General features: G+C 37.1%; 1 protein-coding gene across 1 annotated transcript in view; it reads left to right on the forward strand.

Annotated features, from left to right (window-relative positions):
• CDC73 (cell division cycle 73) overlaps window positions 1–26,075 on the forward strand; it is a 96,437-nt gene that overhangs the window by 3,256 nt on the left and 67,106 nt on the right. The window contains exons 2-10 of the mRNA XM_080602155.1: window positions 940–1,045; window positions 1,455–1,524; window positions 2,476–2,538; window positions 2,627–2,679; window positions 4,384–4,472; window positions 6,703–6,919; window positions 17,022–17,120; window positions 18,411–18,489; window positions 26,009–26,073. Coding sequence (XP_080458281.1) covers window positions 940–1,045; window positions 1,455–1,524; window positions 2,476–2,538; window positions 2,627–2,679; window positions 4,384–4,472; window positions 6,703–6,919; window positions 17,022–17,120; window positions 18,411–18,489; window positions 26,009–26,073 — 841 coding nt within the window. The remainder of the gene's footprint in view (window positions 1–939; window positions 1,046–1,454; window positions 1,525–2,475; window positions 2,539–2,626; window positions 2,680–4,383; window positions 4,473–6,702; window positions 6,920–17,021; window positions 17,121–18,410; window positions 18,490–26,008; window positions 26,074–26,075) is intronic.

Here is a 26,075-nt window from a genome sequence, read left to right on the forward strand (position 1 = left end):
GATAACCGTTCAGTGTTTGTTTTCTAAATTACACCATTCATTGCTAAATAGTGTAAAGAAACTTGAGTAGATGAGCAGCTGGACTTTTTAATATAATCATTGGATGTGACGCACTTCAAAGAAATAATGACTTACTCTGAAAAGAGAGAATCTACAGTGTTGATTGTAAAATGAAGTGACAACTGCGGCACGGGACGCAGGCTTCGCTTCAGAGTCAAGTCTATGTGGAGGAAGCTTTTGTTTCTACTAGTACCCTGAACAAGTTCAGATGCTACCTGATCAAAGATAGCAGTGAAACAATAAAATAGCCAAACAGTTCCTTGCTGAGGAGTCCAGTTTTGTTACAGTTGTTCAGCCAACTTTGTTTCTTAGCAGTTGAAAGATACAAAGTCTCTTCCCTTTTCCTTGTCCTTGCAACAAAACATAACCCTCCCTTCCACCATGTAAATATGCAGACTAAGTTCTTGGAAGGAAGAGTGATAGAAAGATCCTTTATTCTACCAATTCCCACAGTATTTTGAATAATTTTTCTGCCTATGAAATAAGGTGTGTTTGTTTTCTCAGGCATTGCTAAGAAGGTAATGTGTTAAGCCTTCCTGCTTGTAATGAGTTCAGAACAGGTTATTGGGTGCTTTTGATCGACATATTTTTTGTTTCGCTTAGAAACAGAATTCCAAGAAAGCAGCAGTGGCATTATATCCACACTATAGAGACATCAGACTTACACAATACCTATTAAATGTACCAGAAGTGTAGCTCTTCCAGGCTAAAGAAAGTTATGCTTGAGGAGTGGTTTTTATTTCTTCTGCCTTCCCCCAGTGAGGTTGGCACTTATGTGGTGAGTGTCTTGATGCTGGTGGTGAGCCATGAGTAAAACCACTGCGTTTGGAGGGAAAACGCTTTGTTAAATGTTAAAAACTGTGTTTCATGATTTTACAGGACCGGGAAGGAGGGTCAGCCCAGGGAATACTACACTTTGGATTCTATCTTGTTCCTACTCAATAATGTGCACCTTTCACATCCTGTTTATGTCCGTCGTGCTGCAGTAAGTAGACCATATAGAACTTCATTTTGTCTGGTTTGAGCTGAGTAATGTTTGCATAGTTACTGTCAGAGAATGATGGTAGCATGTCTAGTGTCTGGGGAAAGGGAAAAAGGTATGCAATGAACTGTGTGTGTTTAAAAAAATACTCTACTGCTTATTTGCAAGTCTGAAATGAAGGAAAAAGTCTGTCCTCCCTTTGTTTTATAGCAGATGACGTGTTTCATTTTGTGTAGTTAAACATCCTCCAGAAAGTAGTTGCATTTTTAAGCTTGATAGTTGTGCTTGCCTGTGATGCAGGACATGTTTTCCTTTCTTTGTGCGGATGAGTGGTCAATGAAAGTGGAAAAATCTTCATCGAGAGTCTTTCTGAGGGAATAACAGTTTAATGTCAAGTCTGTTGTCTTTTCAGACTGAAAACATTCCTGTGGTAAGAAGACCTGATAGGAAAGACTTACTTGCATACCTAAATGGGGAAACATGTGAGTGATGTTTTCTGTTAAAGACGCAGTACTCTCTTGCTTTGCATTTATGGGATAAATGAGGGGGCAATACATGAGGGTCAATCTGTAGCTAAACTGACTAAGTTCAGGCTTCTCAAACTAATTTTTCTTTAAATTATTTTATTCTGAACTTAACTATTTTTAAGACACTTAGGAGCTGCATTCCTACACGCATGTTTAGAAGTGATCTACTTGATTATTAACAACCTTGGTTAATAGTTATCTGTTAGAATGCTCCATGTTTGTTTCTTCCTTCTCTCTAGATTGTGGGAAACGTTGATTTTGATGCAATGAGTGTGTGGGATAAAATCTGCGGTATAATAAAATGTATCAAATCACTGCTTTTTCAGTCTGGCAGATTTTCCTGGTATTCTGTTGTGCTAAAATTTCTGTTACCAATAGTCAAAGAAAAGAGGTTTTTTTCTGACCAGAGAAAGATAAATATGGCCTACCTTATCTTGCTCTGTCTTGCACGTGGTCTCTCTATGTTGGAATATGAGATGATTTCTGTAATATGAGTAGTAGACCTTTTTTAGAGGGGCGACTCTCAGGTTGTCTTTCTTCCAAAAAGCAGATGAACAAGTAGATCTTGATTCCAGGTTATAAAGTAACTTTTTGTGACTGTTTTCTCCTGTATAGTATATACAGGTCATAGAATTGCTGACTAATGTTGGAAGGGACCACAGAGTCATCTGGTTCAGTCCCCTTTTTGAAGAGTCAAATGGCCCCGAGCAATCTGACCTAACTTGATATTAAGTCAGGTTCTGAATATCTCTGGTGCCAGTGTTTGACAACCTTTGCTAAAGACGTTATTTTCTTAATATCTAATTAGAATTTACATTGTTGCATGTTATCTGTTGTTCTTCATCCTTTTATACTGAAATACTTATCAAACCTTTTATAATTACGTGAAATGTTGTTTGATTACAGCAACCTCATCAAGTATAGACAGAAGTGCTCCACTTGAAATTGGCCTTCAACGATCCACTCAAGGTATAGTTTAACTAAAAAGTAGCCTCAAAGTTTGTTTTATGAGAGTATTCTGCAATGCTGCATTTTTAATGTCCTCTTTTTCTTGTAGTTAAAAGAGCAGCAGATGAAATACTAGCGGAAGCAAAGAAACCAAGAATAGAGGTAATGACAGTAACTGTCATCGATACAAATTTGGGGTGTGTGTATGTAAATTATAGTTTTTCTCATTTTGTAGCAGTTCAGCTGGACTACCTGTCCTCTGGGTGCACACGCTACTTCTGTTAGTGCGTACATGAACCAGAAGGAGATAGAACTTAGGAATTCTAGCCTCTGGTTTAAACTTGAAATTTGAGTTGCTGGCTGTACATCGGAGTGTGAAAGGGTAAAGCTTGACCACGGATCTATAAATACCTGTTGCATTATGATCTGTCTGCTAGGAGCTATGTGATTAGAATCAAAGTGCTATGTAACGAGTAATTACTGTTATTTGCCATTTGTGAGCTGACATAACTTAAAACAAATGAGTAGATATCAATAAGACTGGCATTTATCTGCTATTTTAGTCTCTTTATAGCGGTATACAAAACTGTTGTCCCTGTGATTTAGTATTTTCTGAAGGGATGTGTTGGATAATTAAACAGTGTATTTTCACAAGTATCTCTGGAATAAAATCGACGTGTCTAGTTCTTACACATATTGTATTACGTAATTCTGCCTGGTTTTAAAAACTAGTTTATTTTTTCCCCCTATTACTCTTTAACTGTGTTCATCCATTTTTTTCCTTCTGAGTTGTTATAAATCTGTCTGTACATATTTTCAGAGCTCTGAGGCTTTAGATTTCTCCTTAGAAGAAGATTTATTGTAAATACATACATTCCATTATTCCAGAATTGGATTTGAACATTGCTTGTGCTTAACTTTATCAGCATAAGATTAATGAGAACTTTGGGCATTCTTAATGGCTCACAGCCACAATTGCTCTGAGATGACATATTGGTGATCTGTAGAGTTACATTCTACATTTCCCTATGTGGTTGTGATGCCATTATGTTTTCAAACTGTACGTCTTCAATGTCATGATTTGGAGAATCAAATATTCTACATACGAACCTGATCAGTTTATGGCCATCTTTCGTTTGTTTCTTTGCTGCTCTGGCTGCTCAGTCTGTAAAGTCTGTTTTAAGCTATTCAGAAACCGTTTCAGTGTAGAGGTTCCAGGTCTCTCCTGATACACGGGCATGACTGTTTTTGCTATGCTTCTGCTTTTTAGCAGTAGGACAGGCTTGACGATGACTTTGATTTTGTGGGGAAATAAGACTGATAAGACAAAAGTGATATCAGCTTTAAAGGTGGAAAAAATGGCATCAAGTTATGTCTTTCTGTTGCTTTCTCACCTTACATGTCTGTCTTCATCCTCGCTTGAGTAACTGGAAGTCACTTTACTAGTCTTTACTCTCAACTTGTCTATATATTCATTAAGAATGCCATTTATGAAAGTTCTGCATCAAAGTGTCACAGTTCTGGGCAGTTTTCTGTAAAAACATCATTGAGCTTGTCAAAAATGTATGTATGCTTACTGTTTGTCACCTTCAAATTCTCTTACTGCTTTTCTATTCTTTTGAATTATTGTCTCAGCAAGGCACTTTATAAGGGAATGGTAGTTTCCTTTTCATTATTCTAATTGTATATTGTGGTTCTTAAGTTTCCAGTAGCTGTACAATTAATACTAGTGCACAGTTCAAAAATGCTTGGAAATAAAGATAGTCCTTGCTAATCTTAAAGTGAATTCTATATAGTTTTAATTCTAGCTGTATTTCTGTTATTAAAGAGAATACACAAAAATTTAAACAACACTGTTACTCCTAGGATGAAGAGTGTGTGCGTCTTGACAAGGAGCGGTTGGCGGCTCGGTTGGAAGGACATAAAGAAGGTATCGTGCAAACAGAGCAGATCAGGTAGGAATACTTCAATTTCATATGGATAATGCTTAATTAAAAGACTAATAACAATCAGGCATGTGATCTTACTTTTGTCCAATAGCTCTCATTGGAAGTTTTTTGCCTCACCCCTATCCACCCTCCCCTTAGGTGCTATCATCTATTATGCTTGAGGGGATAGAACCTCATGCCTCGTCAGACTACTGTTCTTGAGTGGAAGTTCAGATGGTGTGGCATGAGATATCTTGATTTCTTCTTTTTTTTTTTTTATTCACAAGTATAAGAACAGTTGTCTCACTTTGCCCTCCAACCCCCACCACTTATGCTTTCTTCTGCCATGGTGTTTATCTAAGCAGTCAAAGACAATGAGCAGAATTGCAAAGGAAAGCTGATGATCTCTATTTCAAAGAAAGAAAATCCTGTACTGAGGAGTGTCTTGTGCACAAAAGGAGGAAAATAATGTAAGAATACATCTAAGGGTAGCAGGACCTCAGTTTGACTCCTTGCAGAGGTGAGCCTGTTTCCTCTGAGGAGGCAGTAGACTACCAGAGGATAATGTACTGTCATTGCTGTAAGTAGTAATCAGTATTCAAGTGTTTAAAAACTTGCCTGTCACCTTTTCTTTTCTGTTGTATCTATCCAGAATTTTGCAGAGAATGACTGCTGTTTTTGTCTTACACCATATCTTCCCCAAGCCAGGCAGAAAGGAAATAAAATTATTGCAAGACCTTGTTGATGCTAAGGATCTTGGGCTTAGTAGGTATTTAGTAGGATACCAAACTCTAGTAACTCATTTTCAAATACCTAAGTTCTGAAGCCATAATGTAAAGGTAGTTGCTTTATTTCTTGTGTGTGTCAGCTCTCAGAATGCAAAATGGGAATCATACTTCCTGCTAGGAAGGTGTATGAGTATGCAGTAACATTGTTTCATCTGCATTGGATTTTGCAAATACATAGTTTCACTTGATAGACCAACTGCATTCTTGAGAAATTTATTTCCTGAGCATAAGCCATGTTGTGAATGTTTGTCTGTCCTTTACCAGGATTAAATTTATGAGTTAGCCTTTCAACAATTAATATAGCCAAGTGAGATATAATTGCACCTAAGCACATAAAAATATCTTCCTATCTGTGTCTTGTTTAGGTGTACATAAAAGGAAACCGTTAGAACAAAAAAAAAAACACCACAGATTTGATTGTCATACCTGACTAAAAGTCAGGAAGTTTAAGAAACAAAAAGTGTAACTATGCACATTGTTTTGTGTAAACTGATAATTTGGATGTTAGTTTGAGTGTGCTACAAATGAAAGTTTTGGAGTATGAGACAATATTGCAGTGAAGATTACCAAATGTTATTTGTAATTACTTAGTAAAAATCTGTAAATACAGAATACAGTTGGATGCAAAAGATTGTCCCTTTAAAAGCGCAAGTGACATTCACAAGCAGTGAATTTTGTGTGTTTGTCACTCTTGTTGCTTCATTTAAGAGCAACAAATAAGTTCCCTTTTCAGTAGCTTAGGTGTAAAAGGAGATTGAAAACTTAAGCACTGTGAAGCAATGTGTTCTCAAAATATCACGTAGAATAGAATTGGTTAGGTGCAGTTGGGATTGTGCAATTCAGTCCTTTTTATTCTTCAGTTTACCTGGAAAACAATAGTGCTCAGTGTTTGGCAACTAAATCCTGCTGTGTTTACAATTAAAAGCAAACAGATAAAAATGTTGCACTCTTGGACTGAGCTGAGCTACTTCAAATACAGTTTAAGGTGGACAAAGTTACTACCATCTGTTTGTTTGGCCTACATGCTCTGAAATGTAACACTGATCTTCCAAGTTCCCAAGTCTGCATAACAGAGCCTCAACCAGAATTTAGTTTAATGCTTTGGAAGCCTGAGATTGACTGACTAGACACAAAATTGTAATTCGCTATAAATTACTAAGAGTTGAAAGTCAGATGATATTGTGAATGGAAGTGTTAGTCCTGATGCTTTGCATTTTCAGTCTTTATTTCTGTTGTTGGGATTTTTTTGACTTTTTTGTGCTAATACCTGTATGGAATCTTTTGTCAGAAAAATGCTGTCTTGGGCATTAGAATCAATGCCGAGCTCATATAATCTTTATGTATATGTAAGGTGACTTTTTATGGCATAGATGTAAACTTAAGCAGGAGGAAACTGCTCATTCAGAAATTCTCTCAGAAGAATTGTTTGTGCTGTTATTCAGTCTCTTCTGCTATTTTTGCTCATTTAGGTCCTTGTCTGAAGCCATGTCAGTGGAAAAAATTGCTGCTATCAAAGCAAAAATCATGGCAAAGAAAAGATCCACTATCAAAACTGATCTGGATGATGACATAACTGCTCTTAAACAGAGAAGTTTTGTTGATGCTGAAGTGGATGTAACCAGAGATATTGTCAGCAGGGAGAGAGTATGGAGGACAAGAACTACAATCTTACAAAGCACAGGCAAGGTAATGCTGTAGATACCAAGCTATTTCTATGGTCCAAATGGCAAACTGCATTTTCTCTTTATTGTATCTCTAGCTTGTTAACTATAGACTACAAATGACTGAGAGGATTATGCTTAGTGTTCTAGGTAAAGGTATGCTGGAGAGCTCTTGGCACAGGGACAAAGAATTAATTCTTTCCTCATTACCATAAGCCTAAAATGCATCTCAAAATACTTGTTTCAGCCATTTAAAAAATACCAAGTAATCACTTAATTCCTCTTAAACAAAGCTGGTTTGAGCCTTACAATTGGGAAGGCTGTAGGAAGTACCTGTAGGTGTAAAACAGACAAAAGTGGGGTGTACCTGATACAAGTAGCAACATAGGTACATTGAAAGAGAGTCCAAAGGCTGCTAAGCTGTGGAAAACAGTGGAAAAGTAGGGAGAGAAAATGATAAAATGAACAAAACCAGAAAGAGTTGGTGTGACGAGGCTTTTCTGCGTCTTTTTGTTCCTTTATGCTCCTTTAATTGATGTTTTTATCTGTACTTGGTTACGTGCCATCCAGAGCATGGTTGCAAGCACAGCTGATAGCCTAACTGTCCAAAGAGAGCAAGCTTTCTTTATAGCAGAGGCAATTGAGGCTAAATTTCTCAAGGAAGCAGTAAGTCAATTTCTAACAGATTGTGAAGGTCTGTTTTCCTGAGGCTGTTGCCAGATTGTATCCTTTGCCTTCTCTACTTCTCTAAGTACTATCACAGGAAAATAATGTCTTGACATTAAGCAAAGGAGTTCCCAGTTTTAGCTTGTCTTATTTTTAACAGTATTTTACGTGATGGTCATTTTTACAACATAGTCTCATGACCTCAGTGGAATAAACACTTAGGAATTATGGGGTAATTAATAGGTATATGGCACATACTTGTGTGTTACATGCAGAGTGAATATTGCTGCTTTAAGTCTGAGATTTGTAGCAATCTCACCACTGAACAGTTATAAATAAATAACTGTTAGAGATAAATTAAAAAAAACAACCACCAAACAAACCAAAACAATCCAAAACAAACAAAAAAACCACTTTAATCATCCAAAATGTGTGTATTGAAGGAATCTGGGTAACTTTTCCTCCTGCAGTGAATCAGTCATGGCATTCATATCTTTACATGCCTTGCAGGAGAGTCTTGCAAAGATGATAGGTAAAGAGTTGGATTTTTTTTTTTTTAATCCTAGTATCCATGTAATAACAATAAGATGAGGTAGTGATTTTAGGCAAAACCTAGCACAGGGAGAAGGACAAAAGGAGATCAAGTTTGTTTAGGGACTCTGGTAAGTAGTTCCTTTGACTAGTCTGAGGAATAATTAGCGAGTCCTCTTTTCTGTTTGCACAGAGTTTCGGGAGTGTTGATATGGACAGAAATCATCAAAAGCTTATATTTTTGTACAAGAAACTGTGAGAGTAAGTAGGTGGGGAAACATCATTTTGTTACACAGGGCTATGGTTAAATCCCAGAACCTCACAAAGGATTTTGATTTTTTGAAAGAGCCTTTGTAAGGATAGACTCAAGTTGTTAGGAAACTCAGGTATGTCCTTTCAGGCAAGTCATTCCTTACCTATTTGCCTGTTCATATAAAGAATTTTGATCCAGGAAGCACGGTACCCCCTGCAACTGCTCTTTTGGCTTTTCTGTATGATACTTGGCTTGCTAGCATGCCTGTTAACTCTTTTTATTGTAATTCTTCAGTATCTGCTTGATACAGGTTTATCTGCAGTCTTATGAATCCTCTTAGAATATGTTTAAAAATGAAGTTGCCTTCAATGGCAGTTTACCACGTAGAATCTGACTCTTTTGTATCTGAATAACTTTACAACTCCTGGGGTAACGGTACCAAATTATGAGCACCCTAAAATGTCAGTTTTATTGTTCCTTTCTAAAAATTGATTCAGTCTGAGACAGATCCTCAGGCTGTCTTCCCCACAGAGGAAAATCTCCTGTATGTGAACTTTACCAGCGTTCTCTGTAGTAAACATTGATGTATAGATGGCTTAAGATGTAAAAGGAAAACACTAAGAAGATCAGGCTACAAAACAAAATATACCATCCTTAACATGTTTTGGGCAGGTTTCTTCCATTTTTGATGTCTCTGGAAAAAGTATGGATTCCTTTAGCAAGATGGTCTTCAATATTCTACGTACAGCTCTGAAAGTTTTCATGATGCTTGTATTCTGCCCTTTGAGATGCTGCTTTTAACTATCTTTTAATAGTAACTTCATTGTTATGTCACTCCCTTTGCTGAAATTAGCAGTGGATTTTTTTATGGCAAAAGGTGTAAGGTTTTCTTTCACTTCATGAGAATGTTGAATTTGAGTACATTGATACCCCTGCTATAGTGTTCTTCAGAGTAGGTTCTATGGGCTAAATAAAGAACTGTCTTTCCTTTTGTGACTTCTTGGGCCAGATGCTCCAAGAAGTAATTGCTTATGATAGCTAAAGGATTAATCTCAGCATGGCTTCCCTTCTTGACCCACATCCTACCTACAAAATAACTGCGATCTCATAATTACTTTCTTTGGGATTAGTGGAGTTCTGTTACTGTCCAGTGCATATTGGCAGGACAGCCCTAGTGCTTTTGTGGTTTTGTACAAGTTGCCATTCATTGGTTGTCATTCGTGCTTTGGCACCAAGCTTCCTATAATGCACAACCTGTATCCATATGATCTCTTCCAGTACCCTTGTATTGTACTTTGCTATTGCATTGATCCCTGGCTGTCTTTATACTGGATTCATGAGGTTGCTATTGTTTTTAAAATCAGACATTTCACTTCACTTTTTTGTTTTTAAGATTTCCAGAATTTGCATTTGTCTGCTTGCTTACCTTTAATTTTTGCTTAGAACTTCTTGTTGAAGTATTTTTTATGTAGTTTTCTATCTGATTATTATGCACTCCTACCCTCTTCTGGAAATCTAGTGTTTGATTTAATCCCAGGTGGATGAGTCATCCTGTGCTGTCTCTTGCACATCTGTTGGCCTTCCCCAAGTCTGCGGTGTAGTCTTCTAGAGTTTATGCATAATGTGACATTTTCATGTAATTGCTTTTCAGAGCCAAAGTGCATTTGTTTAGTTTAAGGTTTTTCTTCCTGTTATAGTAGTTTAATTTTAGAACTATTTGGGTGGATATATGTTCAGAGGCAATTAATTTCAGGTTTGAATGAATGTATGCAACGTGGCTGTCTTGGTGAGCTGACAGTCTAACCACCCGAAAACGCAACTTCTGAGTTCCCTTACCATTTCTTTAACAGCCACAATTGTTGGGGGCTTTGAGAATCCTTTGAGAATTTGATCTCTTCTGTCTGTCTTCACTCCTCACACAGTCCAGTTCTAACTGTTGACCTTCACAAACAAGCACAAAAATCAGGGTAAAAGAATTGCTGTCTTAAGGCCAGAGATGTGCTGGGGGAAAGAAGCAGTACAGGCAAAGGGAGAGGAGTTCTAGAAATGAAGTCAACATTACTTCATCTGTGGATTAATATTTGGACCAGGTGTCAATGCTGTAAGTGTCTTGCTGTTTCCTTTGCTGGCCTTTTTTGTATAAAGCGCACACAATTTAGGATGTTTACTTACACCACGTTAGAAGGGTATGAATTGTGTTTTTGGTAACATAGTCATACTATTGACTATGAAACCTGTTTCTGGAGGGCAGGTTGAGCTTGTCAGATTTTATCTACATTAAATCAGTTTGAGCTGAAACTGCAAATCTTAAGGGAAAATACTAGCAAAATACTGCTTTTGTAACTTATTTATTGAGAGACCCGTTGTTTATTGAACTGGGCATCTTCTCTGGCAGCTAGGATTTGAACCCATACATAGAATATTTAACATCATAAGTATTTGGAGTTAAAAGTTTTGAATTACTGCTTTATATCTGTTTCATAAAATAAACCATTGAACATCTAGAAAAAACTTTGTGTTTAAACAGAAATTGATTCCTTCCTGTCATGTTCTTCCTCTCTTTCCTTCCTGAATAATTCTTTGATTTCTGTAATCTCTAGTAGCAGGCTTCAGCAATCTTTTTTTTTTTAAGCAAAAACCTCCTCATTCCATCCATTTCTACTGTAAATGTGTTCATAGCACTTGAATTCTTCCTGTAGGAATGCGAAAGTAGTCTAAGTAGGATTTTCAGCAATCACAAATATATTGGAAAGGAGTAATTATCTCAGTGATTGATGTACTTGAATTTTTTTTAGGTTCCCAGCACGTTTAGAAATATTATATAAATAGCCAGCATGGTAATTGAGTATGCTGGGTTGAACCTGTGCTCCTTGTGTGTAGAGAAAGCTTAAACCTGGACTCTTGGAAATTCACTAGTAATGGCCTTGTGAACTTGTAATTCTCTGAAGTGAACTGGTGTTCTTATGGGAGGAGTGTGCTCTGAACATTTTTTTTTTCAAATCTTTCATCCATTTCTTTTTAGGGATATGTTACAGATTACTGCTAAAACTTTAAATTTGGGGTAGCAGTTTTGAGTCGTATTTTCTTGCAAGTACGAACATATCAGAATTACCTTTCCTTGAGTAAACTAACCCTATGCACAGAAAGAACAACATAATCAGTCCAATTGAACATATGGAAGGCAACTTGGTATAGGATCTGGATTATATGAAACTCTGTCCCTCTAGCTTTGTTTCATAATCATTGGTTGATTAAAAACTGTGGGGTTTTTCAATATTTATATATTTATGATAATATTTCATATTAATTACTACATCTGGGTTGCAATGTTGAAGCAAAGGCCTCACTTCTTACATCCTATTAATTCCCTTATGCAGTCTGGCCAATTTGATTTTCTCACAATCTGGGTAGATAGTCCTCTCTCTGATTAATATTTATTGTACGAAAAAAATAAAAGCAAATGTTCTGAATTTTGACTTCGTAACATATTAAAAATATTTGCTTTCCTAACAAAGTAGGAAGTAAGACCAAATAAAATGTTTGTATTCTGTCTTAATCCTAGCATTTTTATATACCTTCTTTTTTAAATTAAAGCCTTTCAATAATAGGGTTGACCCCTTTGACAGTAAGTAACGTATTTGAAGTAAATGCTGTTGAGATTTTTTTTGAACATTTATAGTAATGAAGTTCCCTGTAAAGAGATTACAAGCTACGCTTACTACAATTTCAGTAAAAGCTTTTACTGAAAGTTCTTTTAATTGGCAAATGCTTAAATTAAAATAACTTTATAGCAAGACTAATATGGTATTTTTAGTTATTCTTGACAGCTAAAAGGTCTGAGTAAAATTTTGGAAATCTTAACATTCTTTGTAAAAGCAATTTTGTATTTGAGCTCTAGGTGGCAGAATTGTTCTATGTTCCTGACATTCACAATAGTGGTGAACTTAACTGTGAAGTTGAAAAGATGAAGGTGTGTCCCAGCTTAATAGCAATTAGTGCTTTCAGATGGAACGAGGGTGTGGTTCTAGAAGGCCTGTGCACAAGTGACATGGTATAGGTTTCAATTCCCAAACTCTACTTTAAAGTATATTAGCTTACTGACTAAAACTGGGAAGTATATTGCTGTTAGACACTTGTCGATGTGTTTTGAGTACAGCTCTTGAAGGAAGGATAGACCAGATCATGAAAGTTGTTTTCATATTGAGCAATATTGAATCTTGTTTTGGGACTAGGTACCTCAAATTTGTCTGGAGTAACAGAGCTATGTTACCTGAAGGAAATTTAGGTTAGCTGTAAAGTAACACCGCACTTGGGCACTTCTATGACTTAAAATAATAAAAACAAACAAAAAAAAACCCACCTGCATTTCTATATGGTGCATACATATAAGAAATAACTTCAGGTTATGTACAAGGTATTTTTTTAAAGCAGATTTTATGCTGTGTTCTATTTTCAGGACATTATAGTGTTGCTCTTTCATACTTCTGAGTTAGTGTTTATTCTATTTTAAATTAGATGCTTTACATGTCTTTCACATAAAATACTCTTGCTATAAAAATCTAGTGGGGGGAAAAAAATAGAACAAGTGAGGAATGAAACTTGTCACTGGAAACAGTCCACAAATAGGACTAATAACTGTTTTAGTGCAGTAGACTGTAATAGTACTTAAACTTTTTGACTGGTGGAATATTATTTGTTTCCCAGAGCAAATTTTGTGAAAAGGAGTGTGTGACTTTAATTTTCATTTTCCATGGCAGTTAGTGACAAATCAAGTTTTATTAATGCTTTTTTTTATATATGCCCTAGTTGGACAGTTTAAAAAATTTGTCCTATACTCTGCTCCAGTTTGTTAGCTATATCAGTTACGATAACTTCTTACATTGGTACTGTCCTGAAAGCATAACTAAAAAGATCTATTTATACTTAGGTGGTTCTTTTGCAACTTGTTTGTTCTGTTTATGCCTTCTGTATGAAACGTACTGTTGCATGAGTTACTGTATTATGGTCATTGCAGGCCAAAAGTGTATGGAAAATAGTTTGAGAAGTACCATAAGCCCTCTGCAAGCACGCCTGTCAGTGCAGTTGAACATCTTGTCCTTTTACTTGTTATTCAATGGAAACAAAGGAATGAAAATAGGAGAGGTACATGTACGTGTAATTCAAAAAGGAGGCGTTATTTCATGACAATTCCATCATCTGAGGTCGTATTTCTATCTGTGGTCTTTACGAAGTGTTCCTGCGTTAGGAGAATAAAGATGTTGGGTCAGAAATGATGGAAGCTTTTATGGTCTGAATAAGCACAGTGCAGAAAATATCAGTACTTCGTGTAGCTGTTCTACCTGTATTTGAATGCATGCAGCTGTCCCTGAATATCAATTTTGTATGTATTCAACTTTTGATTCTGAGGGCAGTCTAGCACAATATAAAATACAGTGCTCTAAGACTTCAATTTAGAATAACAAGGAGGAGAGAATCAGCTTCAATGTTTGTGAACAGTTTGTGCGGAAGATGCTTAGAGTTTAAGATGTAGGAGAGTGCCTTAAGTGACACTGGATCTAGGTGTGTGATTTAAATTTACATGTGTAAAACATTTTCTTTTAATTTTACAGTTAATCAGTTTATGTACCACACAAACTGTTTAACTTCTGTACTTTTATAAGAACACCTGAATACTGTTGGCACATTCATGCTGCGCAGCACATAAGAATTACTAAAAATCTGTGGTGAGAATATGCATTGTGCCTTGGTTTGTCATTGGCTGCAAAGGACTTAGCAGTATGTCTGAGCATATCAAGCACATGTGTAAAGAAGTGTGGAAGGGGCTTGATTCTTCCTTCTCTATGCCTGCTGTAAATTTGGATGATGTTTATAGTATTCTACCGCTCTTGATCATCCTGGGATGCAGGTCCAACAAGAAATCCTTATCTCAAATAAGAATTTGAGTTTATAGGGTTGTTTCTAGGATCTTCTTTCTTTGCTGTGAAATACCAGTATGTAAAATCTGATACAAACTGATTGCAGCTGATTTATAGGGATGTTGTGAAGCCATGTTCTGTAAGTGTTTCTAGTTCTGTATGTCAGATTTCCGCAAGAATTATTTTTTATGAGATGAAATCAATGTTCTTTCTTGATGATTGGTATTAGAAATTATTATTTCTAAAATACTTTCTAAAAATTATTAGAAATTATTATTTTTTGCTAACCTGATAAATAGCAGTTAAAGCTGTTCTTGTGACTAGAGCTCTTTGTCAATGAGCTTTAGGGTTAAGGATAGTTACAGAAATTAAATACAGGTTACACGATAAATATTGCAGTTTTTTTTAATAAGCTGTGCTATGTTTATATGAAAGCAGTTTTATTACAGATAGAGTTCTGCTAGTGATGTAACTTGGTGCTCTTCCCCATCAGATCAGGCTGATCTTATATGTTCTGGTATTTCTCCTAAAACAGCCTGGTGTTAAATTAACACCAGTGATAGTAACTTGACTTGCTGTATGTTAGTCACTATGTTGGCAAGGGATAGAGCATCTGCTCCTGTAAATCTTGAGAATTTATATACGATTGAAGGTTTTCCTGAAGAACATGTGTGACTCTTGCTGTGAGATGATGATCAACGATGTTTATCTGACCATAGCTGCTGTCCTTGATCGTCTGTTTGTTCCCATTGCCTTCTCTTCCTATCTACATCTAGTGCGTGCATGAGTCCTCTCTGTAGAGGCATGAAGGAGGATGGGAGAAGAAATCTGTTGCTATAGAGCTTTATTTAAGAAAATATCAGAAACCTGCTTTGATAGCTGCTGAAACATTCTTCCTCTTTTTTCTTCCCCAGTGTGGTAAAATACCATTAGGTGTAGACATGGCTGGAATTAACGAAGAGCTTTCATGGGAGTAGCAGCGCTCTAGGCAGATAAAAACAAGAATTGATGAACTTGTCCTTTTATACTGAAGTTTTTCTTAAGCATTGTTTTAAAAGAATGTTCAAATATCTTTAAGACCTAGTACAGAGAGACACGGATTTTTTTTTTGTTTCCTGGTCTGACCCCCAGATTGGAAGTTTTTGGTAATAAAACTGTAGCATTTGGTATTAAGTTTAACTAAATCTAGGGCAGAAGCTAAGGGATGTTTATATTCTGGATCTCTAAAGGGATGAACAATGAAAACTTAGTGGTCTTTCCTCTCTGCAGGGCTTTGCAAATCAGTTAGAACTTGCAATGGACTTTGTGCTCAATCGTTTTCTGTCACAACAATGTAATCCCACATCCCCAAACAAGCCAATAAACAGCAAGATGATGATCGTAGTTTGAGCGTTTGTTAAAGCACTGCTGTTTTTTTCCCCCTTCGAAACAGATATTACTTGCATCCTTGGGGGACCTGCATTTTCATGCTGTCAAAGAAAACATCAGCAAGAACACTTTGTAATTCTATGCTTATTAACAACTTCTTTTCAGCAAACTGGAGAATATCTTCAGGTTAAAAAAAAAAAAAAGGAAATTAAAATTTGGTCCAGGACATGGAATTTCAATTTATTAAAAACTGAGATGCTAAAATGCCTTAGAAAAAATCATAATCGGAAATTTAATTTCTGTTCTATGAGTACGTTAACTGCAGGTTTTATGAATGAGATAGGTTTGTGAAAGCTGGCTGTAGTTTCCCTGTGACTGCAAGACTTGGCTTCTACATGGACAATCACTCTAAGTTCCTTCTCTTGTTATTTAATTAGTTCATCCTTCTGAGTTTCAGAAGACTCAGGAGCTTGTCTTTCCAAGAGGCAATATGTGATGAAGCACAGCAAGGACTAGAATTGTGCTGCCCAGTCCAGTGTCTGGGGGAAGTCTCTGAATTTCAACTTAAAACATATAGTTGCACTCACTTTCCAAAGAATAGAGCCGATTTGGAGTATCCACATATAATTGATATGCACATGGCTCACAGCTCTTTGAAGTGGTTTTCCAGATTTTTTTTTGATAGAAAAGAACTTGAAATAGAGTGGTGCATGAGTTCTTTCAGCTTTTGTGAAAAGAACTTTTTGTGTGTGCAAGGAATGGCTTTGCCTTCATAAGTGGCTTCTGGGGGTATTCCAGTTCCAGCCCTTCTGGCTTGGAGCAAATTGATAACATGCTGACTGACTGAGGTCAAGTGAGTGAGCTTAGAGAAGCTTTGAATTACAGCTCTCTTTAAATTATTTCTATAAAAATCACGCCAGACATGTTTGCTTTATAATTTTTGCATTTGGTTTGTAATGCCGGTGGTCTTCGTTAACAATATTTCAGTGTTAGTCTTCCATAGCATTGTAAGCTAAGCATATGAATACTTGATACTATTCCAAACTATTAAAAAGTCACTTTCATTAATTGATAAAAGATTTCTTTTACTGATGATCCATTACTAAAATAGTAATGAAAGACGTGTACATATCTCTAACTTAAAATACATATTAAGTGGTAACATAATAAGTATCTGCCTTTCAAAAGTTTAATTAGCACTTTTTTTTCTGTAAAACAATCCTATTAATATTAGCTGGAGGAATATGCTTAAAAACATTAATTGATATAACTCATCCCCCAGTGACTTTTTTGTTTTTCTGTGAAGCACAAGTTAACGAAACGGTTTCTTTCATATGTATTAGTATCACTTGAAATAGTCATCAAGGTTCACAGGTATTCAATATGTTTTTCAGAACTTTGCCAAGAATATTTTTGCAATTCTTCAATCAGTAAAAGCCAGAGAAGAAGGCCGAGCACCTGAGCAAAGACCTGCACCAAATACAGCACCGACGGTAAGAGCAGCACCTTGAATATGAAGGTTTTCATTCCAAAAGTGCGAGTACACTGTCCTGTAGTTATTAAACATGAAGTTTGTTTTAGTGTCGTTGCAGTGAATGAATAACTTTCAAGCATAACTTCACAGATATTCTTTGCTTTAAGTTACATTTACTGGTATTTAAAGAGTTGAATATTTTAGTTTAATTTGTTCAATATGTTCTTGTTACTTACCAATGAAAGTGTTAGTGCCAGCTTCGGTATGTATCAAACACCAGAGACATTCTGCATCTATTTGGGAGAAATGTATTACTTGAGACTACTGCCATTTCAAACATTTTTTTGCTGGTTTTTTTTTTTTTTTTTGACAGATAGGGTAGCAAATGCTTAAGAATCTGGAACATGACTCACTGGCGGGAACAGCTTGAACCAGCTTTCTTTTGCCTGTAATAAATCAGGAGGACAGACTTACAGCTTTACTGTTTAAGTTGTCTAGGTATTAGACAGGGTTTGTTCTGTATGTTTACTATTGGTCTTTATTAAACATAATATATTCTTGAACTCAGTGGCAATCTGGTATAAAAACTGTTTAATTTTACTTGGGTTTATTCTTGCTACAACTGTATTTAACAAAGAACTAAATTTAAGTAGCAAGGTGAGTTTCAACTTTTAAATATTTGCTTTGTGTTGAATTTCATAAATTGTCCATGGGACTCTTCAAACATACTGTGCAGAATAGTATCAGCCACAGTAAAAATGAATTGGTATATAGTGGCATGTTATAGGTGCCTTAAAAAACAAATAAACAAAAAAACACACACACAAAAAACATGAAACCAAACCTCTCCTCCCCTTTTTATTTACAGAATGCTTTTTTTCACCGAATCTGGCTTTATTCTGGCAGTTTAACAGATTTCTAGCTTAATCAAGCTGGCAAGGAACATTGTGTGTATGGCTGAAGCCTTAACCATGAGTTACCAGTTGACAAATTTTTTCTGAATCTTGAGCTATTACAAGAACTCAGTGATTTTAGAAAACTTGAAGATTTTAGCTAATATCGTTTGCTATTACTACTCCAGTTTTGCCTCAGGTTGTTGTCGTTCCTTTCAGTATATACTTCCAAACTTAGGCTGTTCGGCTGTAAGTAGATGTTGAAACTAGACATAGTAGTATTCAAATAAATTGGAAGTCCTACAGAAGTGAACTAATTTTATTGTCTTAAGCAGTTCTATGTAATGCTTTGTGAACTTCACAAATCAACAGATACTTTCAGGATGTCTAAAAAGCACTTACTTAACTTGTTTTAGGATCCCACTTTGCGAAATAAGCAACCTATTCCAGCTGCCTACAACAGATACGATCAGGAAAGATTCAAAGGCAAAGAGGGTAAGTTGATTGTAATCCCTCCTAAAAATAATAATTAAAATAAAAAAGGGAAGTGAAGTCAAGGAGTAAAGTTAGGGTTCCAGGATTTTCTGTGCCGTTGCTTGTCAAACCTAAGCAAAGACCAAAAAAAGCTATTGCTGTGCCTAAAGTTAGCTTTTGTCCAATGGTAATACTGGGTAACCAAGTCTAAACATTATCTCTTAGCAATTCTTTCTACCATTTAGGAAGCAAACTGAAAGCTTAAAACTAGAACTTGCTGAAAAAAATTGTTTGGGAAGGTCACGTGCAATTAATAAATAAAAAACAAAACACTAGATCTGCAAATATGAGTGTTAGAGGTATCAAATGAAATAAGTTACCCCTCCTCACACAAACACAACTACTTTAGAAGTTGCTTTCAGTAATCATAAGTATTATTAACTTATGTGTCTAATGAAAAAAATGGCAACAGCAGTGCAAAATATTAGCTTCCTTCTAGAGAGAAGATGGAAATAATCTACAGTATTCAAGAATTTTCATTCATTTTAAACCAGGGTGGAAGCTTGAACTTGAGTGATGATTTGTCTTCCTAAATCAGAATTTTTGTGTCCCCCCCCTTGCTTTTTTTCATCTTAGGTTCTGGTTCTAGTAATGTTGTCTTGCTGTGTTTCGGTTTTGCAAGTAGTGTTTGTTGTGGTTGGATGTTTTCTTGTTTCTTGCAGAGGGCAAGGCAAATTCTTCTACGGTTCTGAGTTTCCTCTTCGTTCTTGTTATCAAACAAAATCATTCTTTTCCTTAATGAAGCTTCTTATGCATGATGCTTAGGGCATTCTTTTCTGGCTGCAAGAGCTTACATGCTGTTAAATGCTGCTGTAAATTATAGATGAGCAGTTCAGCTTGCGTCTTGCAGAGTATTTTGCTTTGTCAAAGTTAATACCATTTTTTGTTTGGGGAAGTTAATAACAAACATCTGAGAATTTACATGGTATTCCACGTATGTGCTGTACTGTAGCTGATTGTGTTCAATTTTGTATTGAAATGGGAAAGAAGGAAAAAACCCTCCCCTGAATATATTTACTGATGCCTGTTCAGTTTTGTTTCTGACAATTTTTAGTCTTCAGTACTTGAGCATTTTCCAAGTAGTTTTTCCTTCACTACAATTTCCTATGAAGAGTTTTTCTTAAAGTAAATAGCTATACTGGACAGTGTGAAATTAGAGCTGGAGAAATCAATTAATGCCCAGGTATAACAGTTCAAATGTACTGATTGTACCAATTCTTGCCCCACTGAGTGCATCTAACAGTATAGGTGGCAAAGTAAAGTTTCTCTGTGCTGCTCTAAGTCTTGTCCTTTTAGTAATGTTCCACAATGTTGTTTTTTCTTAAGGTTTCAACATAGCAGAAGTCAAAAATTGTAAAAATGCCACTACTTTTAGTCCTATTCGGTGTAAATTGGAGAGGGGCTTGCTGTACAACCACATGATTTCATTCCGTAATGGTGAAAAGAATAATTAACCAAATTCTTCGGGAAAGCATTGCTTGTGGCTTCCTGCTATTTTCATTTTATGTTTAAATTATTCTTGTAATTGCTGGATTTTCAAACGTAGATAGATACAGTTTTTCAGACGTATGTCAATTTCAAACAATTGTGTTAAGTGTTAGGTCTAGGCAGTAGAGGACTAAGAAGTTTTTAAAGCTGAAGAGACTCTGGACCATGGAAAACATCTTTTCCTGTCTCCTGTGCATTGTCAACAAAAATTCCTTAAAATTTTTCTCATTTTAAGTATATCTTTTAAATTGTGATTTCTGTTCTGTAGGAGAATTGGTAGTAGGAGTTCCAGAGTTCTGAAACATGACTAATGTCTTAGACATATTTATTGCATTCATTTCTAAGGTTAGAGGATTCTGTTTCTTTTTGGCAGAAAATGTGCAAGAGCTTCACGTTTGGAAAAAGTAGATTGTGCTTGCAATAGATTGCTTTTGTGCTCTCACTCTCCTGGCTTTGTGTGACCAGGTACTTTGATAATGTGTCTATTCAGTAGTGGAAAATATGCACAGATTTGTGTTGTGATTTTCTTTTTCATTAGTACTGTGACACTTTAAGAACTTGGATTTAATTACCTGTAAGATTGTTATTAAACTGTTTTAGATGAACTTTGCAGAGAAGTTTGTAAGCTCTAGCTAGCGTAACTTGGAAATCTAGGTTTCAAACTTCAGTTTTACTTGTTAGGGAGTAGTACTGAAAAGGAGTGTTCAGTAAACTATTTTGTAGAATGAAATTTGGTGTCAGTGACTTAATTACCATGGGTGTGAAGTGGGGTAGTGAATCATTTCCAGGCAGTCTGGAGAGCTGTTGCTATCTGTTTTGAAAAGCATACAGATGAAAAAAAAAAGTGATTATTCAATCTTATTCATCTGCAATTCAAGCAAAGCCTTTTATGTGAGTTTTCCAGTTCTGGAGAGTGGTATTCCTTCAAACTGTTTGTTTGCCTAGACTTCCTTCAAGAAACAAGTCTTTTTGAAACTGTTATTCTTAGGCAATGTATCTGTGCTCAAGTTTACACCTGGATCTGATGGCTAGAGCTGCAGCAGGTGCAGAAGCAAAATGTCTAGTGACCTAGATTGACACAGAGCAGTGGGCTCTGAGCAAATGGAAGGCACTTTGAGCATTTATACTCAAATGTGAGGAAATGGAACATCTGACTGCATGATGATGGAGAAGATAATCAGTCCAATAAGCTGATGCATTAGTGTGCATATTTTCATTACTAGGTCTAATTCTCCTAAATGAGAGGAGGCACTCAGGTTGATGCATGGTGATGCTAGAAAGGTAACTAGTGATGAACCACGCTAGGAAAGTATATGATTCTTTAGAGGATTTTTGGGTCATTGAACTGTGAAATTGTGATCATAATACATGCAGTGACTGGAGAAGAAAAGCTAGTCTTAATGTTAGATGGCGATAGTTTGTTTTGAAGCACTAGAACTGATTATGCAGTAGTAGTTGTTATTGTGTTTAGTCTCTAGAGATTTAGGTTTTAGACATTTCTTGATCAAGATGTTTTTAACAATGCTTCAGTTTATTAAACTGATTATATTTGGCAAACAGAAAAAGCTGTAATACATTTGCCACTATATGTTAATGCTGGGTTTTGCTTGCATTCTTTACTCTGTATTTGAAGTATTTAATCTGGACTGCTTTTTGCGTAAATGAAGTGTATATGATTGCCTAGCTATTTTGTAATTTTACTGAAAAAATCCAAGTTATTGAAGACTGTTATGTAGCTTTTTTTAGCAGTTGTTCTGCCTCCAATTCCAAGTTGAAAAATAAAGATCTGCAGTTTCACAGTCATGATGCTTTTCTTTTTAAAGGGTCTTTTCTTCCCAAATACTTACCCTTTTCTTAGTAGACTTACAATTTTAACTGTTGTTTTTTCTATCGTCATTGGTGAAAGTAGGATTTAGAAACTGGAGTTGCAAACTAATTCTTGGCCAGGCATCAATATTCCATGTCTGTGCTGCTGCGTGACTCAGCAGCGCAGGTTTGAGCCGCTGAGGAAGGGACAGAAGAAATGTATTGCATTTGTGTTCTTAATCAGAGAGGATGTATGGTACAGCATTTATGCTGATGTATGCTGGGGGCACGTCCCCTGGTGCTCCAGGTTGCTCTGTGTTCTGCTCTTCTTTACTGTGACCTGTTGGTCCTCTTGTGTCCTAGGGCTGCTATTGAGCAGCTGTGTCGGGGTCAGCCACTGCCCTCAGAGAATGCTCTGGAAGAAATGCCGCTCCTCTTTCTGTCTTGGCCCTTGAATGTCTTCTACAAACAGCTGCAGCAACCTGGCTAACAGCCTCAGTAATTTTTGAAGTGGGAATGCAGCCATAGCTGTGGAGTTCCTGACTTGGAAGCGTTTGTTCCCTGCTTTGCATAGGCTGTGTACAGGGAGTGGAGCTGAAGGTACTGTATGTAGCTATGTGCAGAAATTAAGACCTTCAAAAAAGGCACGAATGTACAGGTGTCAGGGCTCTTGCAGTTTGCAGTGTCGATTTCTGCAAGTGAGTGCAGTGTGAGTGGCTGACTGTTAGAGTATCACGTGGTAAATAAGAGGATCAGGGAAAAACTATTCTGAGCAAAGAATGTCCATGCTGTTGTCAGTTAAAAGAGGGTTGCTGTGGTTATCTGGAAGCTGGCAATGCTGAACTCATTCATCAGCTGCTTAAGAGTTTAAGGCAGGAAAGTTGCGAGCTGGTGGGCTGTTTGGGAGGTGGTTTCTTCTACTCATCCCACCCTACCTGCAAGTAGCAGGCCCTGGAGTCCCCAGGAGACCTCATAGTGGCTGTGGTGACTGTTTGCAGGAACCTAAGTGGGCACCTGCATTCTACTGGGGCCATTCAGCTTCTCTCAGATTTACGTTAGTAAGAAAAGGCACTCTGCCGTTATTTACCGATTATCAGAAATGTTTTATTTAACACCTAAGTAGCTGTTAAATAGCATTGGAAGGCCTGTATACCTGCTGAAAATACTTAGCAGGCTAGGAGCCCACTCACTGATGCCTGAGGCAATAGCTGGCTCTTCGGATCCTAGTTGTTTGCTCTTCTTGCTAGGAGGAGGGGGCAGTGCAAGGCTGGGAGAAGGAAAGCAGTGAGATCCAGGGCCCTGTTTAGCGGCTCTTGTGGCTCGTTACATGAACCAGGACACATTTTTGAGGGACTTGAGATTTTTGCAAAAGATGAAACCATTTACGATTGAACAGGGGCTTGTTCCCTGTGAGGTGCTTCTCTCCCCTTTGATTTTAAATTTTATTTTCTAACTGTGATGCTGGCTCTGTGGGCTTTTATTCCCTTTGCGTGGCTAATGGAGACTTGAGTTAGTTTTTGTTCTTGTATATTTTATTTTTAGTTCAGGAGGAATGCAAGGTTTTATAGGGACAAAGAAAAAGGTTGTTGGAAAGAAATACCTGAAATGGAGAGCAAATATGAAGAACTAATTAACTGTAGAAGTAGGGTTTGTGCTGAGAGGAAAGGAGCGGGCAGGCCAGGCATGGCAGGGTGTGCTGCTTGCTGGCCTTGTTAAGGGGTGTCTGTATTTCCTGAGTTTGGGAAGGATGTCTGGTTGAAATAGTTGAGAACCTTTTATGTCACAGGTAAGAAGAACCCATAATATGCCAATTTGGAGAGGGCAAAGTTTCCTCTGTTGGTAATCATCTGTAATCCCCAAACAGCTGTCATTCTAGATTATGCATCTCTGATTTGTGTCACTCCAGGTCAGCAAAAGCATCCCTTCAACTGAAGGGAGCTCTACCACATATTCTGTAAGGCCTCAGGCACTTCCTGAAACATTAATATGTTCCTTGCCTAGAAACGGTGACCTATATAGTCAGTGAGAAAACTGTTATTTGTAGAAATGCTGGTCAGAAGAAACTTTAGCTTGAGTTCAGCTGTATTAGCCCTGTGCTGAGGTTCAATGTGTAAAGAAACTCATGACTGTACCTACCTGCATTTTGCTTTCTCAAAATCAACTTTGCATAGTTCAGGAATGTCAAGCCTGGCAGAAGGGAGGGCTTTGAGAAGCTGAGATAAAGAAGGGCTGGAGCAAACGTGAATTTGTACAGTGAGATGGAGAAACGGCCTGTGACATGGTGGGCAGTGCAGGTAAAATACGATCCAGTCAGTAAGACTAGGCTTCTCTGCGTGGTGGTAGGTTTGATAATATTATTGAGGAGGAAGGAAAGGAAAAAAGAGGCAAAACTAAAAAACAGTGTTCAGATAGCAGATACCCGTCATTGTGGTGAGAGGAGTATGATCAGTTTTGAACTCTTCGGTATCTTCTCGTAGGCACTGGAGAGTAATAAAATCTGGAGAACTTTTATGCCTCATTTCCTACAACTCTATGATAATCTTCCTCATCTAAAGGAAGAAAGGATGATCAACGATAGATGCTTCCCAGGGCCATCTGTATTGTTGTCAGGGTTGTCTAGGTTTCAATTTAAGTTAATGTACTCATGGTAAGCGCAAGAAGCTCTAACAGTATTGAAACTCTGATATTTTTCTTGGAAGTTTGTAGGCTCAAGTATGAGAATTAACCTTGGTTATGCATTATTTTGGGTTTCTAAGTTTTTAAGCTGCTGCATAGTGTGAAGATGATGTAAAAAAAAAAAAGGCAATAAACCTCCAATTCTCAATAAGGGTTTCTGCAAGCATCAAGTACCTCTACTCAAGTCTAGTTGAAATAACACAGAAGTTGCTTAGCATAGACAAATGCTTGCAGTCACCATCATCCTCCATACCAGAGTGTCTTTAACTGCTTGGCTTGATTGCAGCACATGTTTCATAATCATGGCTAACCTGTGCAGTCAGGTCCACCCCTCAATCATGAGCCCATCTAGTATGTTGCATCTCTGCATTGCTGGGCCCACTGAGCTATAAATAATTCACCCTTATGTTGCCAGTGTAGATCCACCCAACCACTTCAGTCTTAGCAGCCTGATCCACCACCTGGTTGACTCTTGCATATGTGAGCATCTATGTGGCATACTTTAGCAACCAAGTTCTCTACTTGGGTAGCAATATCTTGCCACAGTGCGGCAGCCCAGATGGGTTTGCCTCTGCGCTGCCAGTTGCTTTGCTCCCATTGCTGTAACCACCACAAACCATGCTGATGACTTCTCATGGCCATCCCTGGTGATTAGTAGTAATCGTGCCATTTTAAGCATGAACTAATTGAGCTGTTGGTCGGTAGGGCCAGCTGACAACAGATGCATGAGATTAGGGAATGTACAAATGGGAAAAGGTTTCACTACAAATTACGATGGCAGCAGTCATGAGCTGACTTAGTACTGAAAATAGGAAGACAGAAGGGCTTCTCAAACCCCAAAAGGCTAGCAGCAGAAAGTTTAGTCACTGAGCACTTGTAGACTTCTGTTACTTAGCATATATTCAGCCTGATTAAAAGTGTTCCAAAAAAAAGCAAAGAAAAAACACAGCCTTTTATCACTTTTAGTCTGGTAGTGTGAATTTCTGTGGTTTCTGTTTTGTGTACCATGTGATAACGACACTATTGCTTCTCTGCACTGCAGAAGTGGGTTTATCGTATTAAGTGTCCATGGTTTTATAGTCAGTTGGTATACCAGTTTCTGATTAAGTACATTTTTGTATTCATACAGCTGTGAATATGTTGCATCATAATGCATTCTGGGAATTAGTTGCTTCTACATTTTGTAGTAAAGAGAATTTGAGACCGCATGCATATTGTTCCACATTCTTGCAAAGATTTAAATTTACATCCTTCCTCTGAACGATTCCATGCAGCAGAAGAAGCTTACTCTGGTTACAGAAAGCAGAAATACCAAATGGAGAGTTGCTTAAAGACAACACTGGTCTCTTAAATGCTAACCAAGTTTTGTAGTATGAACAGAACCTAAACTGAACCAACAACAAGACACGTTCTTTGCAAAAATAACTTCAAAGATACTTCTGATGTTGTCTGTTTAGTCATGATGTCTCAATGCTCAGAACAACTTACAAGAGACTCTTCTATTTTGCAGAAACGGAAGGCTTTAAAATCGATACCATGGGTACCTATCACGGAATGACTCTGAAGTCTGTAACGGT

The sequence above is a fragment of the Anser brachyrhynchus genome, assembly GCF_964034855.1.
Source record: "Anser brachyrhynchus genome assembly, chromosome: 8".
Lineage (NCBI taxonomy): Eukaryota > Metazoa > Chordata > Aves > Anseriformes > Anatidae > Anser > Anser brachyrhynchus.